The sequence below is a fragment of the Salvelinus sp. IW2-2015 genome, linkage group LG28 (genome assembly GCF_002910315.2).
Source record: "Salvelinus sp. IW2-2015 linkage group LG28, ASM291031v2, whole genome shotgun sequence".
Lineage (NCBI taxonomy): Eukaryota > Metazoa > Chordata > Actinopteri > Salmoniformes > Salmonidae > Salvelinus > Salvelinus sp. IW2-2015.
In genome coordinates this window covers 25,351,644-25,374,687 of record NC_036868.1, presented here as the reverse complement: position 1 = coordinate 25,374,687, position 23,044 = coordinate 25,351,644, and the positions used below count along the sequence as shown (strand labels likewise).

Genomic DNA, 23,044 nt, shown 5'->3' with positions numbered 1-23,044 from the left:
CCCTCTCTCTGGTCAGTCTCACTGGAGGAAAGGAGCTGGGCGGCTAAAAGGTGGACCCTCTGCTAATCTCTCCCTCCCTCCACTCAGACTGACCATCAGTCCAGTAAAATAAAAAAGCCAATTATTAGCAAATTATTTCAATTTATGCTCAGCTGTGCCTTGCACATGATACAACTGGCTGTCAGCCAGCCAACATTATAAACTGGGTGGTTTGAGCCCTGCAAACCGTAGTTTATCAGCACCATTTCATTTTCAACATTATCAAATCACCTATGATTAGTCTAATACAGTGACAACGAAAAGTTTTGTCCAATGTAAGCTCTTTGTCATGTTTCTGTCCATGGCACTGATTTCTGTGTGCGTGTGTGTGTGTGTAAGTAGAGAAAAAAAATGCTGACTCAACCTACTTGTAGAGAAACGCCAATGCCATCCTCCTCTCTTTCATGTTGCCGAAACAATCTATGACTGTGTCATACAGAACACACTTTTAGTTTATGTTGTCCTAGGCTACCTGGCTAAATTGCTTGCTTGATAGCCTAAGTTCCTTTTATGGGCAACGATTTGCCAGCTAGTTAAAATTGACCTAGCTACATATTGAACTTCCATCCTCTCAGACCATTGACACAATGTAAGAATTTATGGTTTGATCAGAAGTGCCGTTATAATCATTGGCCAGTACGGAAAATTAAGTAAAACCACAAGTCCAAATCCCTATCTCCACCCATGGCTAATATAGGAAAAGGCTAGCTAGTGTTGTGTCTTTGGCTATGCCAGATTAAGTGATATGACATRCTATTCTATAAAATAATGTCTCTGTAATTAATATTACCTGATTAAGCTAATCAGGTAGATAATTAACTAGAAAGTCGGGGCACCACGAAAGAATGTTTATAGAGCTGTTATCTTCTGAATAAGCTCTTAAAGACCTGGTAATCTTTCACATCAATAGCAGTCAATATTTAATCGTCACCTTGTGAACTCTTATTCACTCCAGAAGTGATACCTCCTAGCCGTCACCTTCTCATCTGAAAGTTGTAAATTCTTGGTTTTCTTCACGAACTCTGGCTAACAAGTTGAATCAGCAATACAAAATTTGGTTTAATTATTTATTTACTAAATACCTTAATAAAACACACAGAATGGATCATACATTGATTACAAATTATGTCATAAAGAAAACGTCCCTGGTGGACGGAACAGATACGACGGCTGGGTACACAAAGAGAGGGGGTTGGGTTTGAGTGAAAGAGCGGGAAGACTGAGTAACAAAGGGAGAAGCTATGCTATCGTAAATACAGCATCTTATGCATTCTAAATAACCGCCCATTTGAAAAAGGAGAATGCAATAAATATTTACTCTGAGCTGCGCTTCGGTAGATGGAAGGCCGGTTTGTCCTTTATGGATCTCTGGTCCTCTGAATAATGTCTAGTGGTGAACTGGAACGTGGTAGAATGGATACTCTGTCCGTCCTSTCCTAGCCCACGTTTAGCGACTGCTGCTAACTCAACGGCTAGGAGGGATCACTTCTGGAGTGAATAAGAGTTCAAAGATCATACCAAGTTGCCATACTTTTAAGCTCATGCTATATTCTGGCTGGTATAGTCAAAATTCATCCTTCCGGGGTGTAGGTCGTCACCTTCACATTGAAATTCGAAGCTAATTTCGTTAGGTTCTCTAAGCTTGGCTTAGTTCTGTAGGTGGTCTTTGTCCTTTCAACGCGGGGACCTCAAGTCCACACGTCCTTGGAACAGCTTCTTATCTGTGCCCTTTTAAACGTAAGACTGTCGCCCTAACGTCCTAGGAACAGAAAGGTACTCCTACGGCTGTCGTAAGAACGGGACCAAGGCGCAGCGGATGTTGAGTTCCACATATTTAATTCAAAGAGAAACTTAAACAAAACAAAATATATCAATAAACGAACAACTAAACGTGACTATGTGATGCACAAACACAAAACAATATCCCACAAACACAGGTGGGGAAAATAKCTACTTAAATATGATCCCCAATTAGAGACAACGATTACCAGCTGCCTCTAATTGGGAATCATACAAAACACCAACATAGAAAATATAACCTAGAACACAAGATAGAMATTATAAACTAGAACACCCCCTAGTCACGCCCTGACCTACTACACCATAGAAAAACAAGGGCTCTCTATGGTCAGGGAGTGACAGGTACATTTTCGTCAAGGGCTTTATATAGGAGGGGAGAGAAGGGCGTGTTTCGTAGTTTATAACCAATGTCTCTTCACATGGGCGGGGCCACTGAGTGAGCAGAGCTTTAACCTTATGAAAACCCAATTCTCTCATTTGGAAGCTAAAATTACATTTAATCTTTTCACAAATAGTTTCATATTTAAACATTTAAATTGCACAACAATTTCATGTGAATCTGTGTAGACTTTCCGAGATACAGTTTGTCATCCTATCATTAGTAAGAATGTCTCAGACGCCAACTGATCTGGCATCATATTCAATAAGTACCAACGCATATTTTCAACTGGTTGGATTACCGAAATATGGTTCCTTTCCCCCCACCATTTGATGTTCCCTGACTATATGTTTAACAATGGCTTTTCAAGAGTCCTACAGTAGAGTCAAGAGAGAGGAAAGGGAGAAATGTATTTATGGGGGTCATAAACTTCCCCCACTCAGGCCAACATCATGACACTAGCTAGCAGTGGTGGAAAAGTACTCACTTGTCATACTTGAGTAAAAGTAGTAATTTTCTGTTAAGGTGACTCAAGTAAAAGTAAAAGTCACACAGTAAAATGTTACTTGAGTAAAAGTCTAAAAGTATTTGGTTTTAAATATCCTTAAGTGTCAAAAGTAAATGTAATTACAAAAATATACTTAAGTATCAAAAGTAAAGGTACATTTCAAATTGCTTATATTAAGTAAACCAGATAGCACAATTTTCTAAACGTAAAATGTTTACGGATAGCGAGGGGCACAGTCTAACACCCAGACTTARTTTGTGACTCACCACCTGGATTCGGTCTTATGCAGCAAAATTTGAAATTGTGTTTTTTACATTATATAAAAGTAGAGACTCAGAAAACAAAATGGTATATCATACAATGCATTTGAGGAACAATGGGAAAGTAATTCTGCTTTGAAAGTTGATCAACTTGCAAACTCACTTTGAGAAAATTGCCTTTGAATGTCTTGCTATCTAGTGAAGAGCTCTTCTTTGTCTAAACCCATTCAGCATCGTTCACACCCTCACCCTAAGCTTTAGCCMCACCCATCTCGTTTCACTCTCGAAGAGCACACTTGACGCTCTGGCCGATGATTTGTTTACCTCTGGATGACATGAAAACAGCCTAACCAGCTCTGCTGGCAACAATTACACTTTTTTTGCAGACGTTTACCGGCCATATTCAATGGGTGTTGTACACACGTCACGTAACGTTAGCGAACGAGCCAGCCAGCCAACGTTAACTAGTTAAATGATGAACAGTGCCAACAATGCCACAGTGCTGGGAGCTAACCAACCATGTCCAATGTTAGCTAGCTAACATTAGGCTCTAACTAGAACAGCACACAGCTCTGGGAAACGTCAGCTAGGGAGCCAGCTAACGTCAGCTAGGGAGCCAGCCAGCTAACGTTAGCTAGCTAGCAGTACACTTTAGCTTAAGACATATAGCTTGCTAGCTAGGTTAACTTCTAGTTCCTCCCAATCCCGGATCCGGGAGCACCCCCCACAGTAAAAAAAGCTGACTAGCATAGCCTAGCATAGCGTCACAAGTAAATACTAGCATCTAAATATCATTAAATCACAAGTCCAAGACACCAGATGAAAGATACAGATCTTGTGAATCCAGCCATCATTTCTGATTTTTAAAATGTTTTACAGGGAAGACACAATATGTAAATCTATTAGCTAACCACCGATAGCAAAAGACACAACTTTTTTTCTCCACCATTTTTTTCCTGCATGGCAGCTATCACAATTTCGACTAAATTAAAGATATATATAGCCACTAACCAAGAAACAACTTCATAAGATGACAGTCTGAATAACATATTTATGGTATAGCATATGTTTTTTTTAGAAAAATGTCATATTTCAGGTATAATCACAGTTTCTACATTGCAGCTGCAATCTGAAATAGGTTGGAAGCAGCCGGAATAATTACAGAGACCGACGTCAATTACCAAAATACTCATCCCTAAAACATTTTTCTGAAAAATACACAGCATACAGCAAATGAAAGACCAACATCTTGTGAATCCAGCCATCATTTCTGATTTTTAAAATGTTTTACAGGGAAGACACAATATGTAAATCTATTGCCTAACCACGTTTAGCAAAAGACACCACTTTTTTTACTCCACCAGTTTTTTTACTCCATCAGTAGCTATCACTAATTCGACTAAATAAAGATATATATAGCCACAACCAAGAAAACACTTCAATAAAAGAATGAACAGTCTGATAACATATTTATGGATAGCATATGTTTTTTTTAGAAAAATTTGCATTTTTCAGGGTTATAAATCATAGTTTAACCATTGCAGCCACTATCACAAAACTCACCAAAGCGACTAGAAAACTACAAGAGAGCAACGTGTATTACCTAATTAATCATCATAAAACATTTTCTTAAAAATACACAGCGTACAGCAATTGAAATACACAGATCTTGTGAATCCAGACAATATTTCAGATTTCTAAGTGTTTTACAGCGAAAACACAATATATCGTTATATAGCCATACCACATGAGCTAACATCACCCCAGCATTGATTCAAGGCAAAAAGCGGGATAAACGTTATCACCACCAAAATATATATTTTTTCCACTAACCTTCTCAGAATTCTTCAGATAACAGTCCTGTAACATCATATTACACAATGCATATAGAGTTTGTTCGAAAATGTGCATATTTAGCATCACAAATCGTGGTTATGCAATGTAATCTGTCAAAACATGGCATGCATTCTGGTCGGCGCCATCTTTGGAAAGGCACCATAAGTTTTACGATTATTTATCGATTAGATTGACTAAAAAATAAATACAGGTTGGACAGCTAATGAAAGATGCATTAGTTATTAATTGCAACCGCTGAGTAGATTTTTAAAATTAACGTTACTAGACATACAGTGTGCGTTTAACAGCCAGACTAGTGCCGCAACAATGGCCGACAAATGCGTTTACATTTTCCACATAAATACGGAATAAAATCAAAAATAGCTCTTACTTTTGACGAGCTCTCCTCAGTATCCTTGGGCAAGGTGTCCTTTGTCCAAGAGAATCGTGCTTGTTGTAAAACGTCCTCTTCAACTTCGGAACTAGCAGCTAACAATAGCTACGTGGCACACACATGTCCAAATCCTCAAACGCAATACTAGACGAAAATTCCGAAAATAGCAATTATACTCGCTATAAACTGATATAAATCGTTTCCAAATAACTTCGTTATGATGTTTCTAACACCTATATCGAATTAAATCACAGACGGAATATATCTTAGGCCGATAACAAGAGCTTTTCAAACATGCCATTCTGATGTCCTCCTCTTGCGCCTTTGGCGAGCGTCCAAAAGAAGGACATGTCACCCATTGCCTTTTATAAACTCGGAGAAATACGTAGAAGACTCCATTCCACTTCTCATTGGTTACTGACATCCAGGGGGAAGGCGGGTGCAGTTCATTTCGATCCATAGGGCACACACAGAGCTTTAAACTGATCTGAGAACAGAGACTATTTTTCTGACCTTCGCATGTCCTGTCATGATTTTCGCTGTAGAAAGAGTTCTGGTTCACCCACAGACATAATTCAAACGGTTTTAGAAACTAGAGATTGTTTTCTATCCAATAGTAATAATAATATGCATATTGTACGAGCAAGAATTGAGTATGAGGCAGTTTAATTTGGAGATGATATTTTCCAAAGTGGAAACAGCACCCCCTGTATTAACAATGTACCTGGCTAGGAAAACAAAGTGTAAGTTCACACACGTCACATAATGTTAGCTAATGAGCCAGCCAGCTAAAGTTAGCTAGTCAAACAACAATGAACAGTGCCAACAATGCCAGGGTGCTCTAACTAGAACAGCAAATGGCTCTAGGAAACGAATAATAACATCAGCTAGGGAGCCAGCCAGCTAACGTTAGCTTGAAAGGAAACCACTTTCTGTCAAAATGAGAAAACGTGTAATATCTGAAAATGTAACGTTAGCTAGCTAACGCTAGACTATCTTACCTGTATACATCATCGTGCATGGACGTGTCTCCCTGTCAGGAATGCCATGCCACGGTTGCCCTTAGTTTGAAGATGTAATCCGGAGACAGGTGTTTCCTCCATCTCTTTAGCTATCATACTCTAATTCCACTGATTTCAAAACTTGATCCTCCAGAAAGTCGAGCCACACTTATGTAGCTTCACTACACAATAAATGTTTTTAAAAGCCGTGTTCGACAGGATTACCAATACAGACTGACGAGCTTCTATGGCAGACAAATCCAAACTCCTCTCTCGGCATGTCCAGCCCACTCATTTCCTTAGGCAATCATGGCTAGTGGGAAGGTTGATAACTTTTTCTGTGGCTTAACCAACAAGGMTCGTAATTTAACAATTGTATTTGTATTTATTGATGGCATACACATTTGTTATTAAGGCACATGAAAGTTCACATGTTCAAGAAGGCATTTCTGCCAAAAAACACATTTTGMTRAAAAAAAAATATTACGTTCAAATGGCTCTTCTGTTAAGTTGTGACTTGCGACATACGCCTAATTTCCTGAATCTGGTCACATTTATAAACGATGCATTTGTGTTTAGTGAGTCCAATGTATGAGTAGGTGTTAGATCAGAGGCAGTAGGGATGACCAGGGATGTTCTCTTGATAAGTGTGTGAATTGGACCATTTTCCTGTCCTGCTAAGCATTCAAAATCTAACGAGTAATTTTGGGTGTCAGGGAAAGTATTTTTACTTAAGTACTTTACACCACTGCTAGCTAGCCACCTGGGAACAACACCACAACCAGGTGCAACAACTCAAGTTTTTTTCTGTTAATGACATTTGGCTTTTAAATGTGATTGGTGTGAAGCCAAATCCAAACTGCCTTCCTTTGACTGTTTTTTTGGGGCACTAGGATCATTCACAGTTGAGCTCACTCAGTTTAGCTCCAAGCTGATTGGCTATTTTTATTTATATTTAACCTTTATTTAACTAGGTTTTTTTTTCATTCATTTTTTTGGGAAGCATGGCTTACCTTGGCATCCATGAATACACACCAGTGGTGGTATATTGGCCATATACCAAACCTCCTCGGGCCTTATTGCTTAAATACACTCTAACGGTCAAAGGTTTTATAACACCTACTCATTCAAGTTTTTTTTTCTCCATTTTTTCTACATTGCAGAATAATAGTGAAGACATCAAAACTATGAAATAACACATATGGAATCATGTAGTAACCAAAAAAAGTGTTAAACAAATCAAAATATATTTTAGATATGAGATACTTCAAATAGCCTCCCTTTGCCTTGACGACAGCTTTGCACACTCTTGGCATTCTCTCAACCGGTAGTGTACTGCATACACATAAATCATTGGTAAATAAATCCCAGTGATGGCTTAAAATGTTTAAGGTGGTGTGGAGAATATGCCATATGTATGCTTTAAAATTGTTGTTCGTATTATTTATGGAGATATGGCTGTGTGACTCCTGTCTAATATGGYCCTATGGAGCTGGTTGGAGGCCATATTGGAAATGGTCACCAGGGGGGTAATATAAATCAAACATTTTTAAAGTTAGGAGCACCAGATATGATTTAGGAGCACAAGAAAATACAGTTTTTTTATTGATTGAGTTACTGCCTATATTGGGCCAATATGAATCCTAGAATTCTAGCACATTTTGTGCCCTAGAAACTAATATGTAACATTGTAAAGACATTAGTTTATTATAAAAGGYATAATGTTGATAGGAATACCTGTCATTGAAATTACAAAGTCATTTGTGAAATTTAAKGTTTCTACATTGTGTAAAAGCACTATTTTCCTATTGAGGAAAATTGTACACTGTCTCTTAAAAAATGCCAGGTTTGTGATAAAGACATGCAAGAGCTCCGTCATTCATCCGATGCTACAATCATTGATCTATTGAAGAAGCTATCTCTTTTCCTTTCCTTCCTTGCCCCCAAATGTTTGGATATACTGGTGAAGCTACCAGGTTGTTAGCTAATGTGGTAACATGACTAAACAAAAGTGTAAATAAATGGTTAACAGCACAAGAGTAGTTTTAGAACAGGCCCACAACATGGTTTATGAATGTAGAATGCAGTACCTGCGATCCGCTATAGGAAGATAAAAATGCTGCTCTGGTTATATGGGTCAGATCTTTTGACGKKGTTGGGCTAGAAGCAAGACGTTTTCTCTGAAGTTATGGTGCAAAGGCTGCACTCAGAACGGCACAGTGAAGACGTATCATTACAACAATTATTATCTGGGAGATTTTATTCCTAGGTGCACATTGCTCCCAAAATAACGGAATCAACTTGATCGCACTTTAGAGCCCTGGTGATGGCACAATAGCTAAATACACTTATAAGGACTTGTGTGTGAAATGTGGTGCCTCTATCACAAAATCCACGATTCCCCTCAAATTTGACGCTGGTCTAATAAGAATGAAACTGACAGGGGGGGGGGCAGATGTTACAGCAGTATTACTTGTAGTGTAGTGTCTTTTTAGACCTCTGTGGCCTGCAGCTTTGAAGCTCTGACCGGCCTTCATCAGCCCTCAATAATGATTCTGGCAGAGTCATTTAATCATCTCAGACTGCTACAAGATCATATCGACCCCGAAACAGAGTCGGACTGACATCTAAAATGGCAACAGAATACTACAGTGAATAGAATGATGTGTACAGTAGTATCTAAACAAGCGTCATGTTCATGTGTTGCACCATGCATTTTGTTAAACTGGTACAGAATGTGAATATATGTGATGGAACAGAGAATAATATATATTAATACAAACATAGAAATTGGTAACAAGTCAAGATGTCTTGTATCATCTTAGATAATCATCCTACTCATTGTTGGCATTCCTCACTAGTGTCCGTTTAGCCCATTTCCGTTTAGCCCAACCCATTTCTCTGGAGCCATCCCCATTCTGTATGTACTGTATATTGTATACTGCTTTGAACATGTACAGCGTATTTTGGCAGAGGCTCCTTCCGACATAATCAAGCATGATCTACACTATACTGTATGCTCACATCACATGACGTCTTTGCCACAAGCTACTGCTCTGATGCGGTCACGCAGGGCATGAACACGTACATGTTGTCTTATTATAAGCTTAAGGGGGAGGGCACGTACATGTTGTCTTATTATAAGCTTAAGGGGGAGGGGGGATAGGGGGTTAAGAGCCTTTAGTGGTCTTAGTCCTTTTGGATCTTCCTAAAAAGCCACCAAGAATATTTGTCTCTCTCACTCTCTCTTTCTCACACTTTCTCTCACTGTCTCTTGAAGGCATGTGATATCTCATTACCCAATGGGGGATGTCAATATAAATGAGCCTTAAACTCTGCCCCTACACATAGAAAGCCACTGAACCACAAGCCCTAGCAGACAGATGTGTAGAAAGCCCTGGGAAGACGGACGGACAGAGGGACGGGGGGAGATCTGGTTGGTCAGCACCCCTTTTCTTCTCCCCTTTCCTTTCTCTGAAAGAGACAAGACCACAAACAATTTCATCTGTTCCTCTCTCTCTTTCTTCAACCGAGGGCTGCTGTTCAGTGCTGACGCCAATTTGCAGGCCTGTAGTTTTACGCAGGAAGTCTCCCTATGCAGCGTAAGGAGCATTACGGGACATGATTTATTTAATGAGTGCCTGTTGATGTACATATGTATGGCATATGCTATGAGGCAATAGCTTTGATATGGTATGCGTTTGATTAATTCTGATGGTAAGAAAGAGATCGCTTGTGTATCTCTGGGATTAGGTAATTGGCCTTATGACATATTGACAGTGTTATACCTTGAATAGTGAATAGGCCTTTCTACTGTAATATTAGGGCGTCACAATCAATCGAATTCACATCGATATCGCAATATTGACATGTGTAATATCCATTTCGCAAGAGATTCCTATCGCATGCAATATTTTGAAATGAGTCAGTGTGACGTTGAAATGTGACGTTTTTATAGTTTACTCAGTTTTTTGTCTCCTCTTTCGGCTGCTTCACACACACACACACACACACACACACACACACACACACACACACACACACACACACACACACACACACACACACACACACACTAAGCCCCGCCCCCTCACTCAAGCGGCGCAGTTCCTCCACCTCGCTGTTAGATCCACTTTAAACTCCTTACACTCGTGGGAATTGGCCTATATGGATAGGCTAAATTTCAATGTTTCTTACAAAAGAAATATGGAAAGCATATGCATTACTATGGTAGCAATTTAAAGGGAACAGTTTGAAGATTATGGGGAAATGATTAGACTCAAACTGAGGACATAGCAGCTCACCTGACAAGACTGAATCGAAACATAACATGGTTGATTTTATGTGCATTTTACATGAACTGTACTTTTTGCGACGTTTGTTGATAACAAAATCAGAAAATTCTCTGGATATATTCAGTAACATGATAAGAACATTTGTGGAAAACTTGGGGTAAGTGCAACATAAGACCAAACAAATGACAAGGGTTTGAAAGAAAGGTCTAACTGGTGGACTCACACCTCTCCAAAGTGTACACAGTTCCTAAGTCATTTCAATGCACTTTTTTTGACTCTAAGAAGAGTCTTCAACTATAAGGTGTTTTYTTTTGAGCTCTCCTAGATTTGCTGTTGAGGAACTAGAGCGAGCACACTTGTAGTAGTTTTGGTTGGAATACAGCCCTACATCCCTGCCTTCACATAATTACCGTTGTTGTTTAAGCAATCCAAAAATGCTATTTTATAAAAGTAAGCATCATTTGAAAGCTTATTCTATTGCCAACAGTACCAGCTAAATTATTGAATACGATCTTACAGTGAGGTAAACTGCAGTCCCTCTCCCTCTTGTTCCAAGCATTAGGTAAAATGCAGTCAACAGATTGTTCCTAACATTGGTTTAAATGCAGTCAACAGATTGTTCCCAACATTAGGTCAAATGCAGTCAAGAGATTGTTCTGAACAATAATGATGTTGCTTTCCACTTTGCTTTTTAATGTATCATTCTATTTATATGATTCAAACAGTTCACCCAAGTGTTTTGATCTACATTGCAAGTCAAATCGCAATATTTAGTAAAAAAAATATCTAAATTATACTGAACAAAAATCTAAGCGCAACATGTGAAGTGTTGGTCCCATATTTCATGAGCTGAATTTTTTTTTTGCAGAAATTGTCCATTTGCAAAAAAGCTTATTTCTCTAAAATGTTGTGCACACATTTTTTACTTCCCTGTTAGTGAGCATTTCTCCTTTGCCAAGATAATCCATCCACCTGACATGTGTGGCATATCAAGAAGCTGATTAAACAGCATGATCATTACACAAGTGCACCTTGTGCTGGGGACAATAAAAGGCCACTCTAGAATGTGCAGTTTTGTCACACAACACAATGCCACAGATGTCAATTTTTGGGGAGGGAATGTGTAATTGGCATGCTGACTACAGGAATGTCCACCAGAGCTGTTGCCAGAAAATGGATTGTTCATTTCTCTACCATAAGCCGCCTCCAACGTCATTTTAGAGAATTTGGCAGTACATCCAACTGGCCTCACAACCGCAGAACACGTTTTTCCATGCCAGCCCAGGACCTCCACATCAGGCTTCTTCACCTGCGGGATCATTTGAGACCAGCCACTCGGACAGCTGCTGAAACTGTGGGTTTGCACAACCAAATAATTTCTGCACAAACTGTCAGAAACCGTCTCAGAGAAGCTCATCTGTGTGCTCGTCGTCCTCACCAGGGTCTTACTAACCTGACTGCAGTTCGGCGTCGTAACCGATTTCAGTGGGCAAATGCACAGCTATTGAAGATGAGTGGGACAACATTCCACAGGCCACAATCAACAGCCTGATCAACTCTATGCGAAGGAGATATGTCGCGCTGCATAAGGCAAATGGAGGTCACACCAGACACTGACTGGTTTTCTGATCCACGACCCTACTTTTCTTTTTAAAGCTATCTGTATTCCCAGTCTTGTCAAATCAAAAGATTAAGGTCTAACGCATTTATTTCAATTGACTGATTTCCTTATATGAACTGTAACTGTAACTTCGAAATTGTTGCATGTTAAGTTCATTTTTGGTTCAGTGTAGATTTTTTGCCCATATCGTGCAGCCCTATGTAATATCTGGTTAAAACACATGTGCAAATGTGACAAGAAAAGAAGCCAATATGCCCAACCCTGGCAGTGTGTGGGATACTGCCATACATTTCATAGCGGAGCGCAAGAGAATCGTATGTACAAGCATAAAGCATCTCACTAAATATATATGTGAACAACTGAATAATTGTGTGTTGCTGTGACTGTGAACAAAGCCCATTGAAGTGGTCCTTATTGCATGTTTAGTACAACGTCATAACCCTCTATCAACAGGTGTGTCCTGCTTCCATTCCAGTTAGCAAACCTCTCAATCCACCTTCTAGCACTATAGGCATTGGATGAAACAAAATCTATGGAATGGTACCAAAATATGGGTAATATGCCAGCTTGGCACTGCATCGCCATAATATTATTATACCATCACCCGTTTCTACTTGACCCCCTATAGTCTGCAGCTTCCTCATTGGTCAACAGCAGTAGAAGTAGTACAATGCACTAGTAGCATTGACCATATGATCAGTGGCATATCACCGTTTCACGGGACACCCTCCCAAGGTGATATTCTACACATTATGCCATGAGGCCTTGCAGGGGCTGCTTGGTAATGTCATGTATTACATCCCCATCAGCAGTCTCTATTGAACCCCTCAGTTTGACCGACCCTCACTGGCTCTGGATAATGCCACTAGTACCTAGCATGCCTGCTTGGTTGTAAAGCATCACCACCAGCATCGGCAGTCTTAAACCCTGGATCTGACCGGAGCTTTCTCTCTGGTCTACAATCTTCTCTCAGGTCATTGCCACTAGTAGCAACAGCTGTWGGTCAGTGCTGTCTGTCCCCATGTATCCAGATCGGAGGTGAGGTGGCTCCACTGGCTCCTATGATTCATATTATTACCGCAGAGCAGTGAGAGCCCCACTGCTTTCAACACACATGCTTATTCAGCCAAGGCAGCATCAGTCAGTGCCACTGTTTGCACATTCCTGTCCAACTGGGCAAAAGCTGGTTGAATCAACTTGTTTCCACATCATTTAAACCGAAAAACTCTATGTGAATCAACATGGAAAACTGATTGGATTTCCAAAAATGAATCTATGTAAGGGAATTTCGTCTTCTTTTCCCCAACTTTTAACCTAAATCTAATGACAGTGAAATTTTTTTGTTGATTTCACGTTAGTTGACAACTCAAACAAATGTAGATAAAAACTAGAAGTTGAACTGATGTGTGTGTGTGTGTGTGTGTGGTGTGTGTGTGTGTGTGTGTGTGTGTGTGTGTGTGTGTGTGTGTGTGTGTGTGTGTGTGTGGTGTGTGTGTGTGTGTGTGTGTGTCAGAGAGAGGAGGAGAGAGAGAGAGAGAGAAGGAGAGATAGATAGATAGACCCTCTCTGCTCATACATTATTTGAATACCATTGATGTTGGTGAATACCAAAAGTTTATACATAACAGTACTCGCTCACTGATGACTGTTAGGAGACGCTTAACGCAATAATGTGACGGTCACATTGTCTGAATCTAGAAACGTAAAACATTATACTTAATAGGTTAAGATACATAGACGGCCCTCAATATGCACCCACATCGACTCTAACAACGGAGGGACTTAATCGACTGTGAATGATAATCAATATTTAGACGAATAATTTGTGAAGGATTTGATCTGAATTAGACAGTTTGTGATATATTCTCTGTTCAATAACCTGGCGCGGGTCACTCACCAGTCTATAAAATGTAATTCAACACCCCGTGCAACATCAGCACTATATGATTCTATGGAGAAAGCATCGGAGGGTATGTGTATATAGGCTATGTTGCCAGGTAGATAGTACGGTTGCAATTATTTTACAAGGTCATGATCACGTTTGTTGCAACCCGTGGGAGGATAAGGCACACTTACCGTACACTCCTTGGCAACGGATGCCCTCCAGAGACAGCGTCAGGAGCCCCAAAACAGAAATGATTAGGTCCATCCTTTACGTTAATCTCAACATTTCCAGCTCTCAAAGGCGAGAAGTCCTTTCCGGGGCGAGGAAGGAGGTTGGCGAGGCGGAACTCGCGTGCATAGATAGATCACCGACCACCGCTGCCGCTCCAACCCGGGTGCTGATTAATTTATGTTCTGAATGCGTTGCGCCTTGAATTTATGAACACAGAAGGCAAAAATGCGCGTTTTTACCTCAGTACACTGTCAAAATAAATCAAGGGCTGACGAATTCACTTGAAAAAGCGGTGTTGTGCTCGTATAGTGAGCCAATGGATGTCTTGGCGGTTCTGTAGAAAACAGAGCCAGGAAAGAGAGACAGAGTAGAGCAGAATAGTACGCCCTAGCCTACAGTCAGTCAGTGATGACAGTGGACGAACTAGGCTGTTTCAGGTAGGTGGGACCCAAGAATGATGTAGACTATATTCGGTCCTGTCCGTCACGTTAGTGCTGATCTTCTGGGCTCCTCACTGAGTGGTCACACTGATGCTCCTGGCTGCGGAATGGTTGAGAAGATAACCAGGGACATGGTTCCTCAGCGGTTCCAGCGGTTGTCATGTCTTTATCTGTGTCTGTTTAGATAGAATCAATGAACTGCCATTTGAAAAGCGCTACCATTTAAATCACAACTATATTCTCTGCAATTTGCTGCTCGGGAAAAAAAACGGTTGCCTGCTGCTACAAGCAGGTGAGTTCTAGAACGGCGATTATCAGCACAGCGCTACATCAGCACTGCATCTCGACGCCGTGCGCGAGTCATCTCCGGTGGGGATGTTGATGTAGAGGAGGGTGAGTCCGGTTTAGGGAGAGGGAGGGGGAAGAGAGCAGTGCGTGCACCAGATTGCCGGTATGATTCCGGTGTAGAATAAAATGAGAAGCTTCTCGTCGTTTTTCTTCCCACTTTATAGGATAACGGTATTTTACCGGCTGGATTGGCGGATATGGGGGGAGTTGAGCATCAGTCACGCTGCGCAATACGTGCTGCGCTGTTTCGGAGACGGAGCGGCACTGCAACCGGTCTCTCGCTACGTCAAGGAGTGCGTGACTTCCAGCCTTCATCTGTATGGAAGTCTACGCGCAGCGTCAGGCGAGGCGTGTGGGTGAGTGCAGCTGCTGGATTGAGAGATAGAAAGAGAAAGAGAGAGATTTATTGGAATTCTGTAGAGATAACGGATCACCGCAATCAACAGCAAACACCTCGAGATGCCCGGTCATATTCCGACTTGTCTATTCACTTCTCTATAGACAAGGCGCTTTCGTTGATYGTTATTGTCTTCAGTTGATTGGTAGTAGGCTACAACAGGGCTACTGATGTAACTCTTAGAATTTGAATGGGTCTACAGAGGGGTCTCATATATGAGATATCTAACTATTCATGTTACAGCACTCTACTTTTCTGCAGCGAGGAAAGGCAGGAGGAGAGGACCACAACCCCAAACACCTGAATGCACACGGCGCACCGCACACACACACCACACACACACACACACACACACACACAACACACACACACACCACACACACACACACCACACACACACACACACACACACACACACACACACACACACACACACACACACACACAACACACACAACACACACACACACACTCTCTCTCTCTCAATTCAATTCAAAAATTTATTGGCATGTGAAACATATGTTTAAGTTGCCAAAGCAAGTGAAATCATAAACAAAAGTGAAATAAACAATCAAAATGAACAGTAAACATTACACCACAGGTTGTATACCTGAGCCAACTCCCCGGGCTTACCGTGGAGTGAGAGGGCGTCGTACTGGTCAGACAACGTGTTATGCGGTGGAGCGCACGGTTCCCCAGTATGCGTGCTTATCCCAGTGCGGGCTATTCCACCTTGCCGCACTGGTAGGGCTAGGTTGGGCATCGAGCCGGGTGCCATGAAGCCGGCCCAACATATCTGGCCTCCAGTACGTCTCCTCGGGCCGGCACATGGCACCAGCCTTACAGGTGGTGTCCCCGGTTCGCCTGCATAGCCCAGTGCGGGCTATTCCACCTCGCCGCACTGCAGGGCACGGGGACCATTCAACCTGTAAGGTTGGAGAGGCGGTGCTCAAGAGCGCGTGTTCTCTTCACGGTCCGGTATATCCGGCGCCACCTCCCGCCCCAGCCCAGTACCACCAGTGCCTACACCACGCACCAGGCTTCCAGTGCGTCTCCAGAGCCCTGTTCCTCCTCCACGCACTCTCCCTGTGGTGCGTGTCTCCAGTCCATGGCCTCCAGTTCCGGCACCACGCATCAAGCCTCCTGTGTCTCCAGAGTCCTGTACGCACTGTTCCTTCTCCCCGTACTCGCCCTGATGTGCGTGCCCTCAGCCCGGTGCCACCAGTGCCGGTACCACGCACCAGGCTTATAGTACGCCTTGAGAGTCCAGTGTGCCCTGTTGCTGCTCTCCGCACTAGCCTGAAGGTGCGTGTCCTTAGCCCGGTACCTCCAGTTCCGGCACCACGCACCAGGCCTATAGTGCGTCTCAGCCGGCCAGAGTCTGCCGTCTGCCCAGCGGTGCCTGAACTGCCCGTCTGCCCAACGCCGTCTGAACTGTCCGTCTGCCCAACGCCGTCAGAGCTGGCCGTCTCCAGCGCCATCGAGCCATCCGTCTCCCAGCGCCATCTGAGCCATCCGTCTCCCCAGCGCCATCTGAGCCATCCGTCTCCCCAGCGCCATCTGAGCCATCCGTCTCCCAGCGCCATCTGAGCCATCCGTCTCCCCAGCGCCGTCTGAGCCATCCGTCTCCCCAGCGCCGTCTGAGCCATCCGTCTGTCCCGAGCCGTTAGAGCCGCCCGTCTGCCCGAGCCGTCAGAGCCGTTCGTCAGTCAGGAGCCGCTAGAGCCATTCGTCAGTCAGGATCTGCCAGGGCCGCCAACCAAACAGGATCTGCCAGAGCCGCCACCAGACAGGATCTGCCAGACCGCAACCAGACAGGATCTGCCGGAGCCGTCAGTCAGCCATGAGCGTCCAGAGCCGTCAGCCAGTCATGAGCTCCCTACGGTCATGAGCTGCCCTACAGTCATGAGCTGCCCTACGGTCATGAGCTGCCCTACGGTCATGAGCTGCCCTACATCATACTGCCCTACAGTCATGAGCTGCCTTACAGTCATGAGCTGCCTTACAGTCATGAGCTGCCCTACAGTCATGAGCTGCCCTACAGTCATGAGCTGCCCTACAGTCATGAGCTGCCCTACAGTCATGACTGCCACTCAGTCCGGAGCTGCCACTCAGTCCGGAGCTTGCCACTCAGTCCGGAGCTGCCACTCAGTCCGGAGCTGCCACGCATCTCGAGGCACCAGTCGAGCTGCCACCTCCGGAGCCCCTCTGTCCGGAGCTACCCTCTGTCCGGAGCTACCTCTCTTCCTGAGCTACCTCTCTGTCCTGAGCTACCTCTCTGTCCTGAGCTACCTCTCTGTCCTGAGCTATCTCTCTGTCCTGAGCTACCTCCAAAATCATGTGGGGGCCTTGGGGAGGATTCTTAGGCTAAGGTCGTGTGCGAGGGTCGCCACTCAAAGGACGCTAAGGAGGGGACAAAGACAGTGTGTGGAGTGGTGTCCTCGTCCACCGCCGGAGCCCCCACCGCGGACAGATGCCCACCCAGACCCTCCTCTTGAGTTGTAGGGGTGCGTTCGGAGTCCGCCACTCAGGAGGGGGGTACTGTAACGTCCTGACCAGAGTTATTATGTGTTTTGCTTGTTTAGTGTTGGTCAGGACGTGAGCTGGGTGGGAATTCTATGTTGTGTGTCTAGTTTGTCTGTTTCTATGTCCAGCCTAATATGGTTCTCAATCAGAGCAGATGGTAATCGTTGTCCCTGATTGAGAATCATATATAGGAGGCTTTTTGTGTTGGGATTTTGTGGGTGTTGTTTCCTGTCTCTGTGATTGTCTCACCAGATAGGTCTGTCTCGGTTTTTGCACATTTGTTATTTTGTATTGTTGTTTGTAGTGTTTCACTGTTTCTTATTAAACATGTTAACACTAGCCGCGCTGCACTTTGGTCCTCTCCTTCACCCCTGGAAGAAAAACCGTTACAGGTGTAGCAAAATGCTTGTGTTCCTCGCTCCAACAGTGCAGTAGTATCTAACAATTCACAATGCACACAAATCTCAAAGTAAAATAATGGAATTAAGAAATATATAAATTTAGGAGGAGCAATGTCAGAGTGCATTGACTAGAATACAGTAGAATACAGTATATACATATGAAATGAGTAAAACAGTATGTAAACATTATTAAAGTGTCCAGTGTTCCATTATTAAAGTGACCAGTGATTCCATGTCTATGTTGTCGTGGGAATGTTTCAATCAAGTGAGAGAGTGTAACGAACGTCGTCGGGAGAAGGAGAAGACCAAGGTGCAGCGTGGTAAGTATTCATAATACCTTTTAATAAATACGAATACTTGAACAAAAAAATGACAAAATGACAAACGAACAGTTCTGCATGGTGCAATACACAAAACAGAAAACAACTACACACAAACACAGTTGGGAACAGGCTACCTAAGTATGGTTCTCAAACAGAGACAACGATTGACAGCTGTCTCTGATTGGGAACCATACCAGCCAAACACATAGAAATACAACACACAGAACAAAACATAGAATCCCACCCCAACTCACGCCCTGACCAACCAAAATAGAGACATAAAAGGAATCTCTAAGGTCAGGGCGTGACAGAGAGACTCCACAAGACCCAATAAATCTAGGAGTTTATCAAAATTGGATTTGTTTTCAAATTCTTTGTGGTCTGTGTAATCTGAGGGAAATATGTCTCTAATATGGCCATACATTGCAGGAGCTGGGAAGTGCATCTCAGTTTCCACCTCATTTTTGGAAGTGTGCACATAGCCTGTCTTCTCTTGAGAGCCAGTTGCCTACGACCTCTCTCAACAACAAGGCTATGCTCACTGAATCTGTACATATTCATTTTGGTCACAGTTGTCAGTATTCTGCCACTTGTGTACTCTCTGTTTTGGGCGAAATAGCATTCAATTCTCTGTTTCTTGGTAAATTCTTTCCAATATGTTAAGTAATTATGTTTTTGTTTTCTCATGATTTGGTTGGGTCTAATTGTGCTGTTGTTGCTGTCCTGGGGCACTGTGGGGTCTGTTTGTGTTTGTGAACAGAGCCCCTGGACCAGCTTGCTTAGGGGACTCATCTCTAGGTTAATCTCTCTGTAGGTGATGGCTTTGTTATTAAGGAAGGTTTGGGGATTGCTTCCTTTTAGGTGGTTGTAGAAAGCTTGCTTAGGGGACTCATCTCTAGGTTAATCTCTTTGTAGGTGATGGCTTTGTYAAGGAAGGTTTGGGAATTGCTTCCTTTTAGGTGAATGTAGAATTTAACGGCTCTTTTCTGGATTTGGATAATTAGCTGGTATCGGCCTAATTCTGCTCTGCATGCATTATTTGGTGTTTACTCTGTACACTGAGGATGTTTTCGCAGAATTCTGCATACAGAGTCTCAATTTGGTATTTGTCCCATTTTGTGAATTCTTGGTTGGTGAGCAGACGCCAGACCCCATGACCCTAAAAGGCAATGGGTTCCATAACTGATTCAAGTATTTTTTTGCCAGATCCTAATTGGGATGTCGAATTTTATGTTCCTTTTGATGGCGTAGAAGGCCCTTCTTGCCTTGCCTCTCAGATCATTCACAGCTTTGTGGAAAATACCTGTGGTGCTGATGTTTAGGCTGAGGTAGGTATAGTTTTTTGTGTGCTCTAGGGAAACTGTGTCTAGATGGAAGTTGTATTTGTGGTACTGGCAACTGGACCTTTTTTGGAAGACCATTCTTTTTGTCTTACTGAGATTTACTCTCAGGGCCCAGGCATGTCAGAATCTGTGCAGAAGATCTAGGTGCTACTGCAGGCCCTCCTTGGTTGGGGACAGAAGCACCAGATCAACAGCAAACAGTAGACATTTTTACTTCAGATTCTAGTAAGGTGAGGCCTGGTGCTACAGACTCCTCTGGTGCCCTCGCCAATTCGTTGATATGCACTATATCTAGAAAAGTATGTGGACACCCCTTCAAATTAGTGGATTTGGCTATTTCAGCCACACCCATTGCTGACAGATGTATAAAATCGAGCACATAGCCATGCAATCTCCATAGACAAACATTGGCAGTAGAATGGCCTTACTGAAGAGCTCAGTAATGGTTTGTCGAGACTGGTGTGGAAGAACTTCACTGGCCTGCACAAAGCTTTCACCTCAACCCCATCAAAGGTCTTTGGGATAAATTGGAACGCCGACTGTGAGCCAGGTCTAATCGCCCAACCTCAGTGCCCGACCTCACTAATGCTCTTGTGGCTGAGTCGAAGCAAGTTCCCGCAGCAGTGTTCCAACCCCAGCAGAGTGGAGGGCTGTTTATAGATTTTGGAATGAAATGTTAGACGAGCAGGTGTCCACATACTTTTGGTCAGGTAGTGTATGTGTTGAAGTGGGTGGGTCTCACCCCACGGCYCTGTTGAAAGAAATGTTATATGTTTTTCACCCAACACCGCTTTCCATCAATTTGTATAGSAGACCTTCATGCCAAATTGAGTGAGAAGCTTTTATTTAAGTCAATAAAACTACAAAGCATTGCCTTTGTTTTTGTTGTTTGTTTGTCAATTAGGGTGTGCAGGGTGAATACGTTGTTTGTCGTATAGTAATTTGGTAAAAAGCCAATTTGACATTTGCTCAATGCATTATTTTCACTTAGGAAATGTGCGAGTCTGCTGTTAATGATAATGCAGAGGAATTCCCCAAGGTGTAACGGTCGTCTGTTGAAGAAGGATCGGACCAAAGYGCAGCGTGGTAAGTGTTCATGCTTTTTATTACAACTGAACACTAATAACAAAAATAACAAAGAGAATGAACGAAAACCCGAAACAGTCCTGTCAGGTGCAGAAACACAAAATAACTACCCACAAAGCATCAGTGGGGAAAAGCTACCTAAGTATGATTCTCAATCAGAGACAACAATAGACAGCTGGCTCTGATTGAGAACCACACCCGGCCAAACACAAAGAAATACAAAACATAGAAAATTAACATAGAATGCCCACCCAAATCACACCCTGACCAAACCAAAATAGAGACATAAAAAGCTCTCTACGGTCAGGGCGTGACACAAGGTGACTGTTGATGCATATCCCACAGTAGTTATTGGGGTCAAATTTGTTTNAATCAGAGACAACAATAGACAGCTGGCTCTGATTGAGAACCACACCCGGCCAAACACAAAGAAATACAAAACATAGAAAATTAACATAGAATGCCCACCCAAATCACACCCTGACCAAACCAAAATAGAGACATAAAAAGCTCTCTACGGTCAGGGCGTGACACAAGGTGACTGTTGATGCATATCCCACAGTAGTTATTGGGGTCAAATTTGTTTMCACTTTTGTGCATTGCGGTGATCAGTCCTTGRTTCTAAATATTGGTGAAGATGCCAGAGGTGAGGATAATGTTAAAGAGTTTAAGTATAGCCAATTGGAATTTGTGGTCTGTATATTTTATAATTTAATTTAGGATACCATCAACACAACAGGCCTTTTTGGGTTTGAGGGTTTTCATTTTGTCCTGTAGTTCATTCAAATTATTTTGAAAAAGACGACCAGGACCCACTGGTTTAATAGATGATTGAAAGATTTGTAATTTATCATGTACAGTACCAGTCAACAGTTTGGACACACCTACTCATTCCAGGGTTTTTCTTTATTTTTACTATTTTATACATTGTAGAATAATAGTGAAGAGATCAAAACTTTGAAATAACACATATTGAATCATGTACAGAATTATCCAAAAAAAGTGTTAATAAACAAATCAAAATATATTTATATTTGAAATTCTTCAAAGTAGCCACCATTTGCCGYGAGGACAGCTTTGCACACTCTTGGCATTCTCTCAACCAGCTTAATGAGGCAATCACCTGGAAGGCATTTCAATTAACGGTTCCAACCACTGTGTCTTTGTGAGACGCAGAGTAGGTGAACGGATGATCTCTGCATGTGTGGTTCCCACCGTGAAGCATGGAGGAGGAGGTGTTATGGTGTGGGGATGCTTTGCTGATGACACTGTCAGGGATTTATTTAGAATTCGAGGCACACTTAAACAGCATGGCTACCACAGCATTCTGCAGCGATACGCCATCCATCTGGTTTCACTTAGTGGGACTATAAGTTGTTTTCAACAGGACAATGACCGTAAACACACCTCCAGGTTGCGTAAGTGCTATTTGACCAAGAAGGAGGGTGATGGAGTGCTGCATCAGATGATCTGTCCTCCACAATCACCTGACCTCAACCCAATTGAGATGGTTTGGGATGAGTTTGACTGCAGAGTGAAGGAAAAGCAGCCAGCAAGTGCTCAGCATATGTGGGAACTCCTTAAAGACTGTTGGAAAAGCATTCCAGGTGACTACCTCATGAATATGGTCGAGAGAATGCTAAGAGTGTGTGAAGCTGTCATCAAGGCAAAGGGTGGCTACTTTGAAGAATCTAAAATATATTTTGATTTGTTTAAAAACTGGATTCAGAAAAAAATTTGAGGCAAAAAAGTGAGGGAAGAAGAGGAAGAACAAAATTCGCCAGGAGTGAGCAGCAAGAAAGCAAAACAAGGTAAGTTGAATATAGCCAGCAAGTTATTCATTTTGCACATCAACGTCCTGATTCCAGCTAGTCTAATGAAATTTGATTATGATACCTACAATGTGCATGCTAAGCTAAAGTTAGTTAGCG

General features: G+C 42.6%; 1 protein-coding gene across 1 annotated transcript in view; it reads right to left on the bottom strand.

Annotated features, from left to right (window-relative positions):
• LOC139023190 (MAM domain-containing glycosylphosphatidylinositol anchor protein 2-like) overlaps window positions 1-15,225 on the bottom strand; it is a 120,785-nt gene extending 105,560 nt beyond the window's left edge. Inside the window, exon 1 of the mRNA XM_070435728.1 lies at window positions 14,210-15,225. Within this exon, the coding sequence (XP_070291829.1) occupies window positions 14,210-14,282 (73 nt within the window). The 5' untranslated portion in view covers window positions 14,283-15,225. The remainder of the gene's footprint in view (window positions 1-14,209) is intronic.
• Between the last annotated feature and the right edge of the window lie 7,819 nt (window positions 15,226-23,044).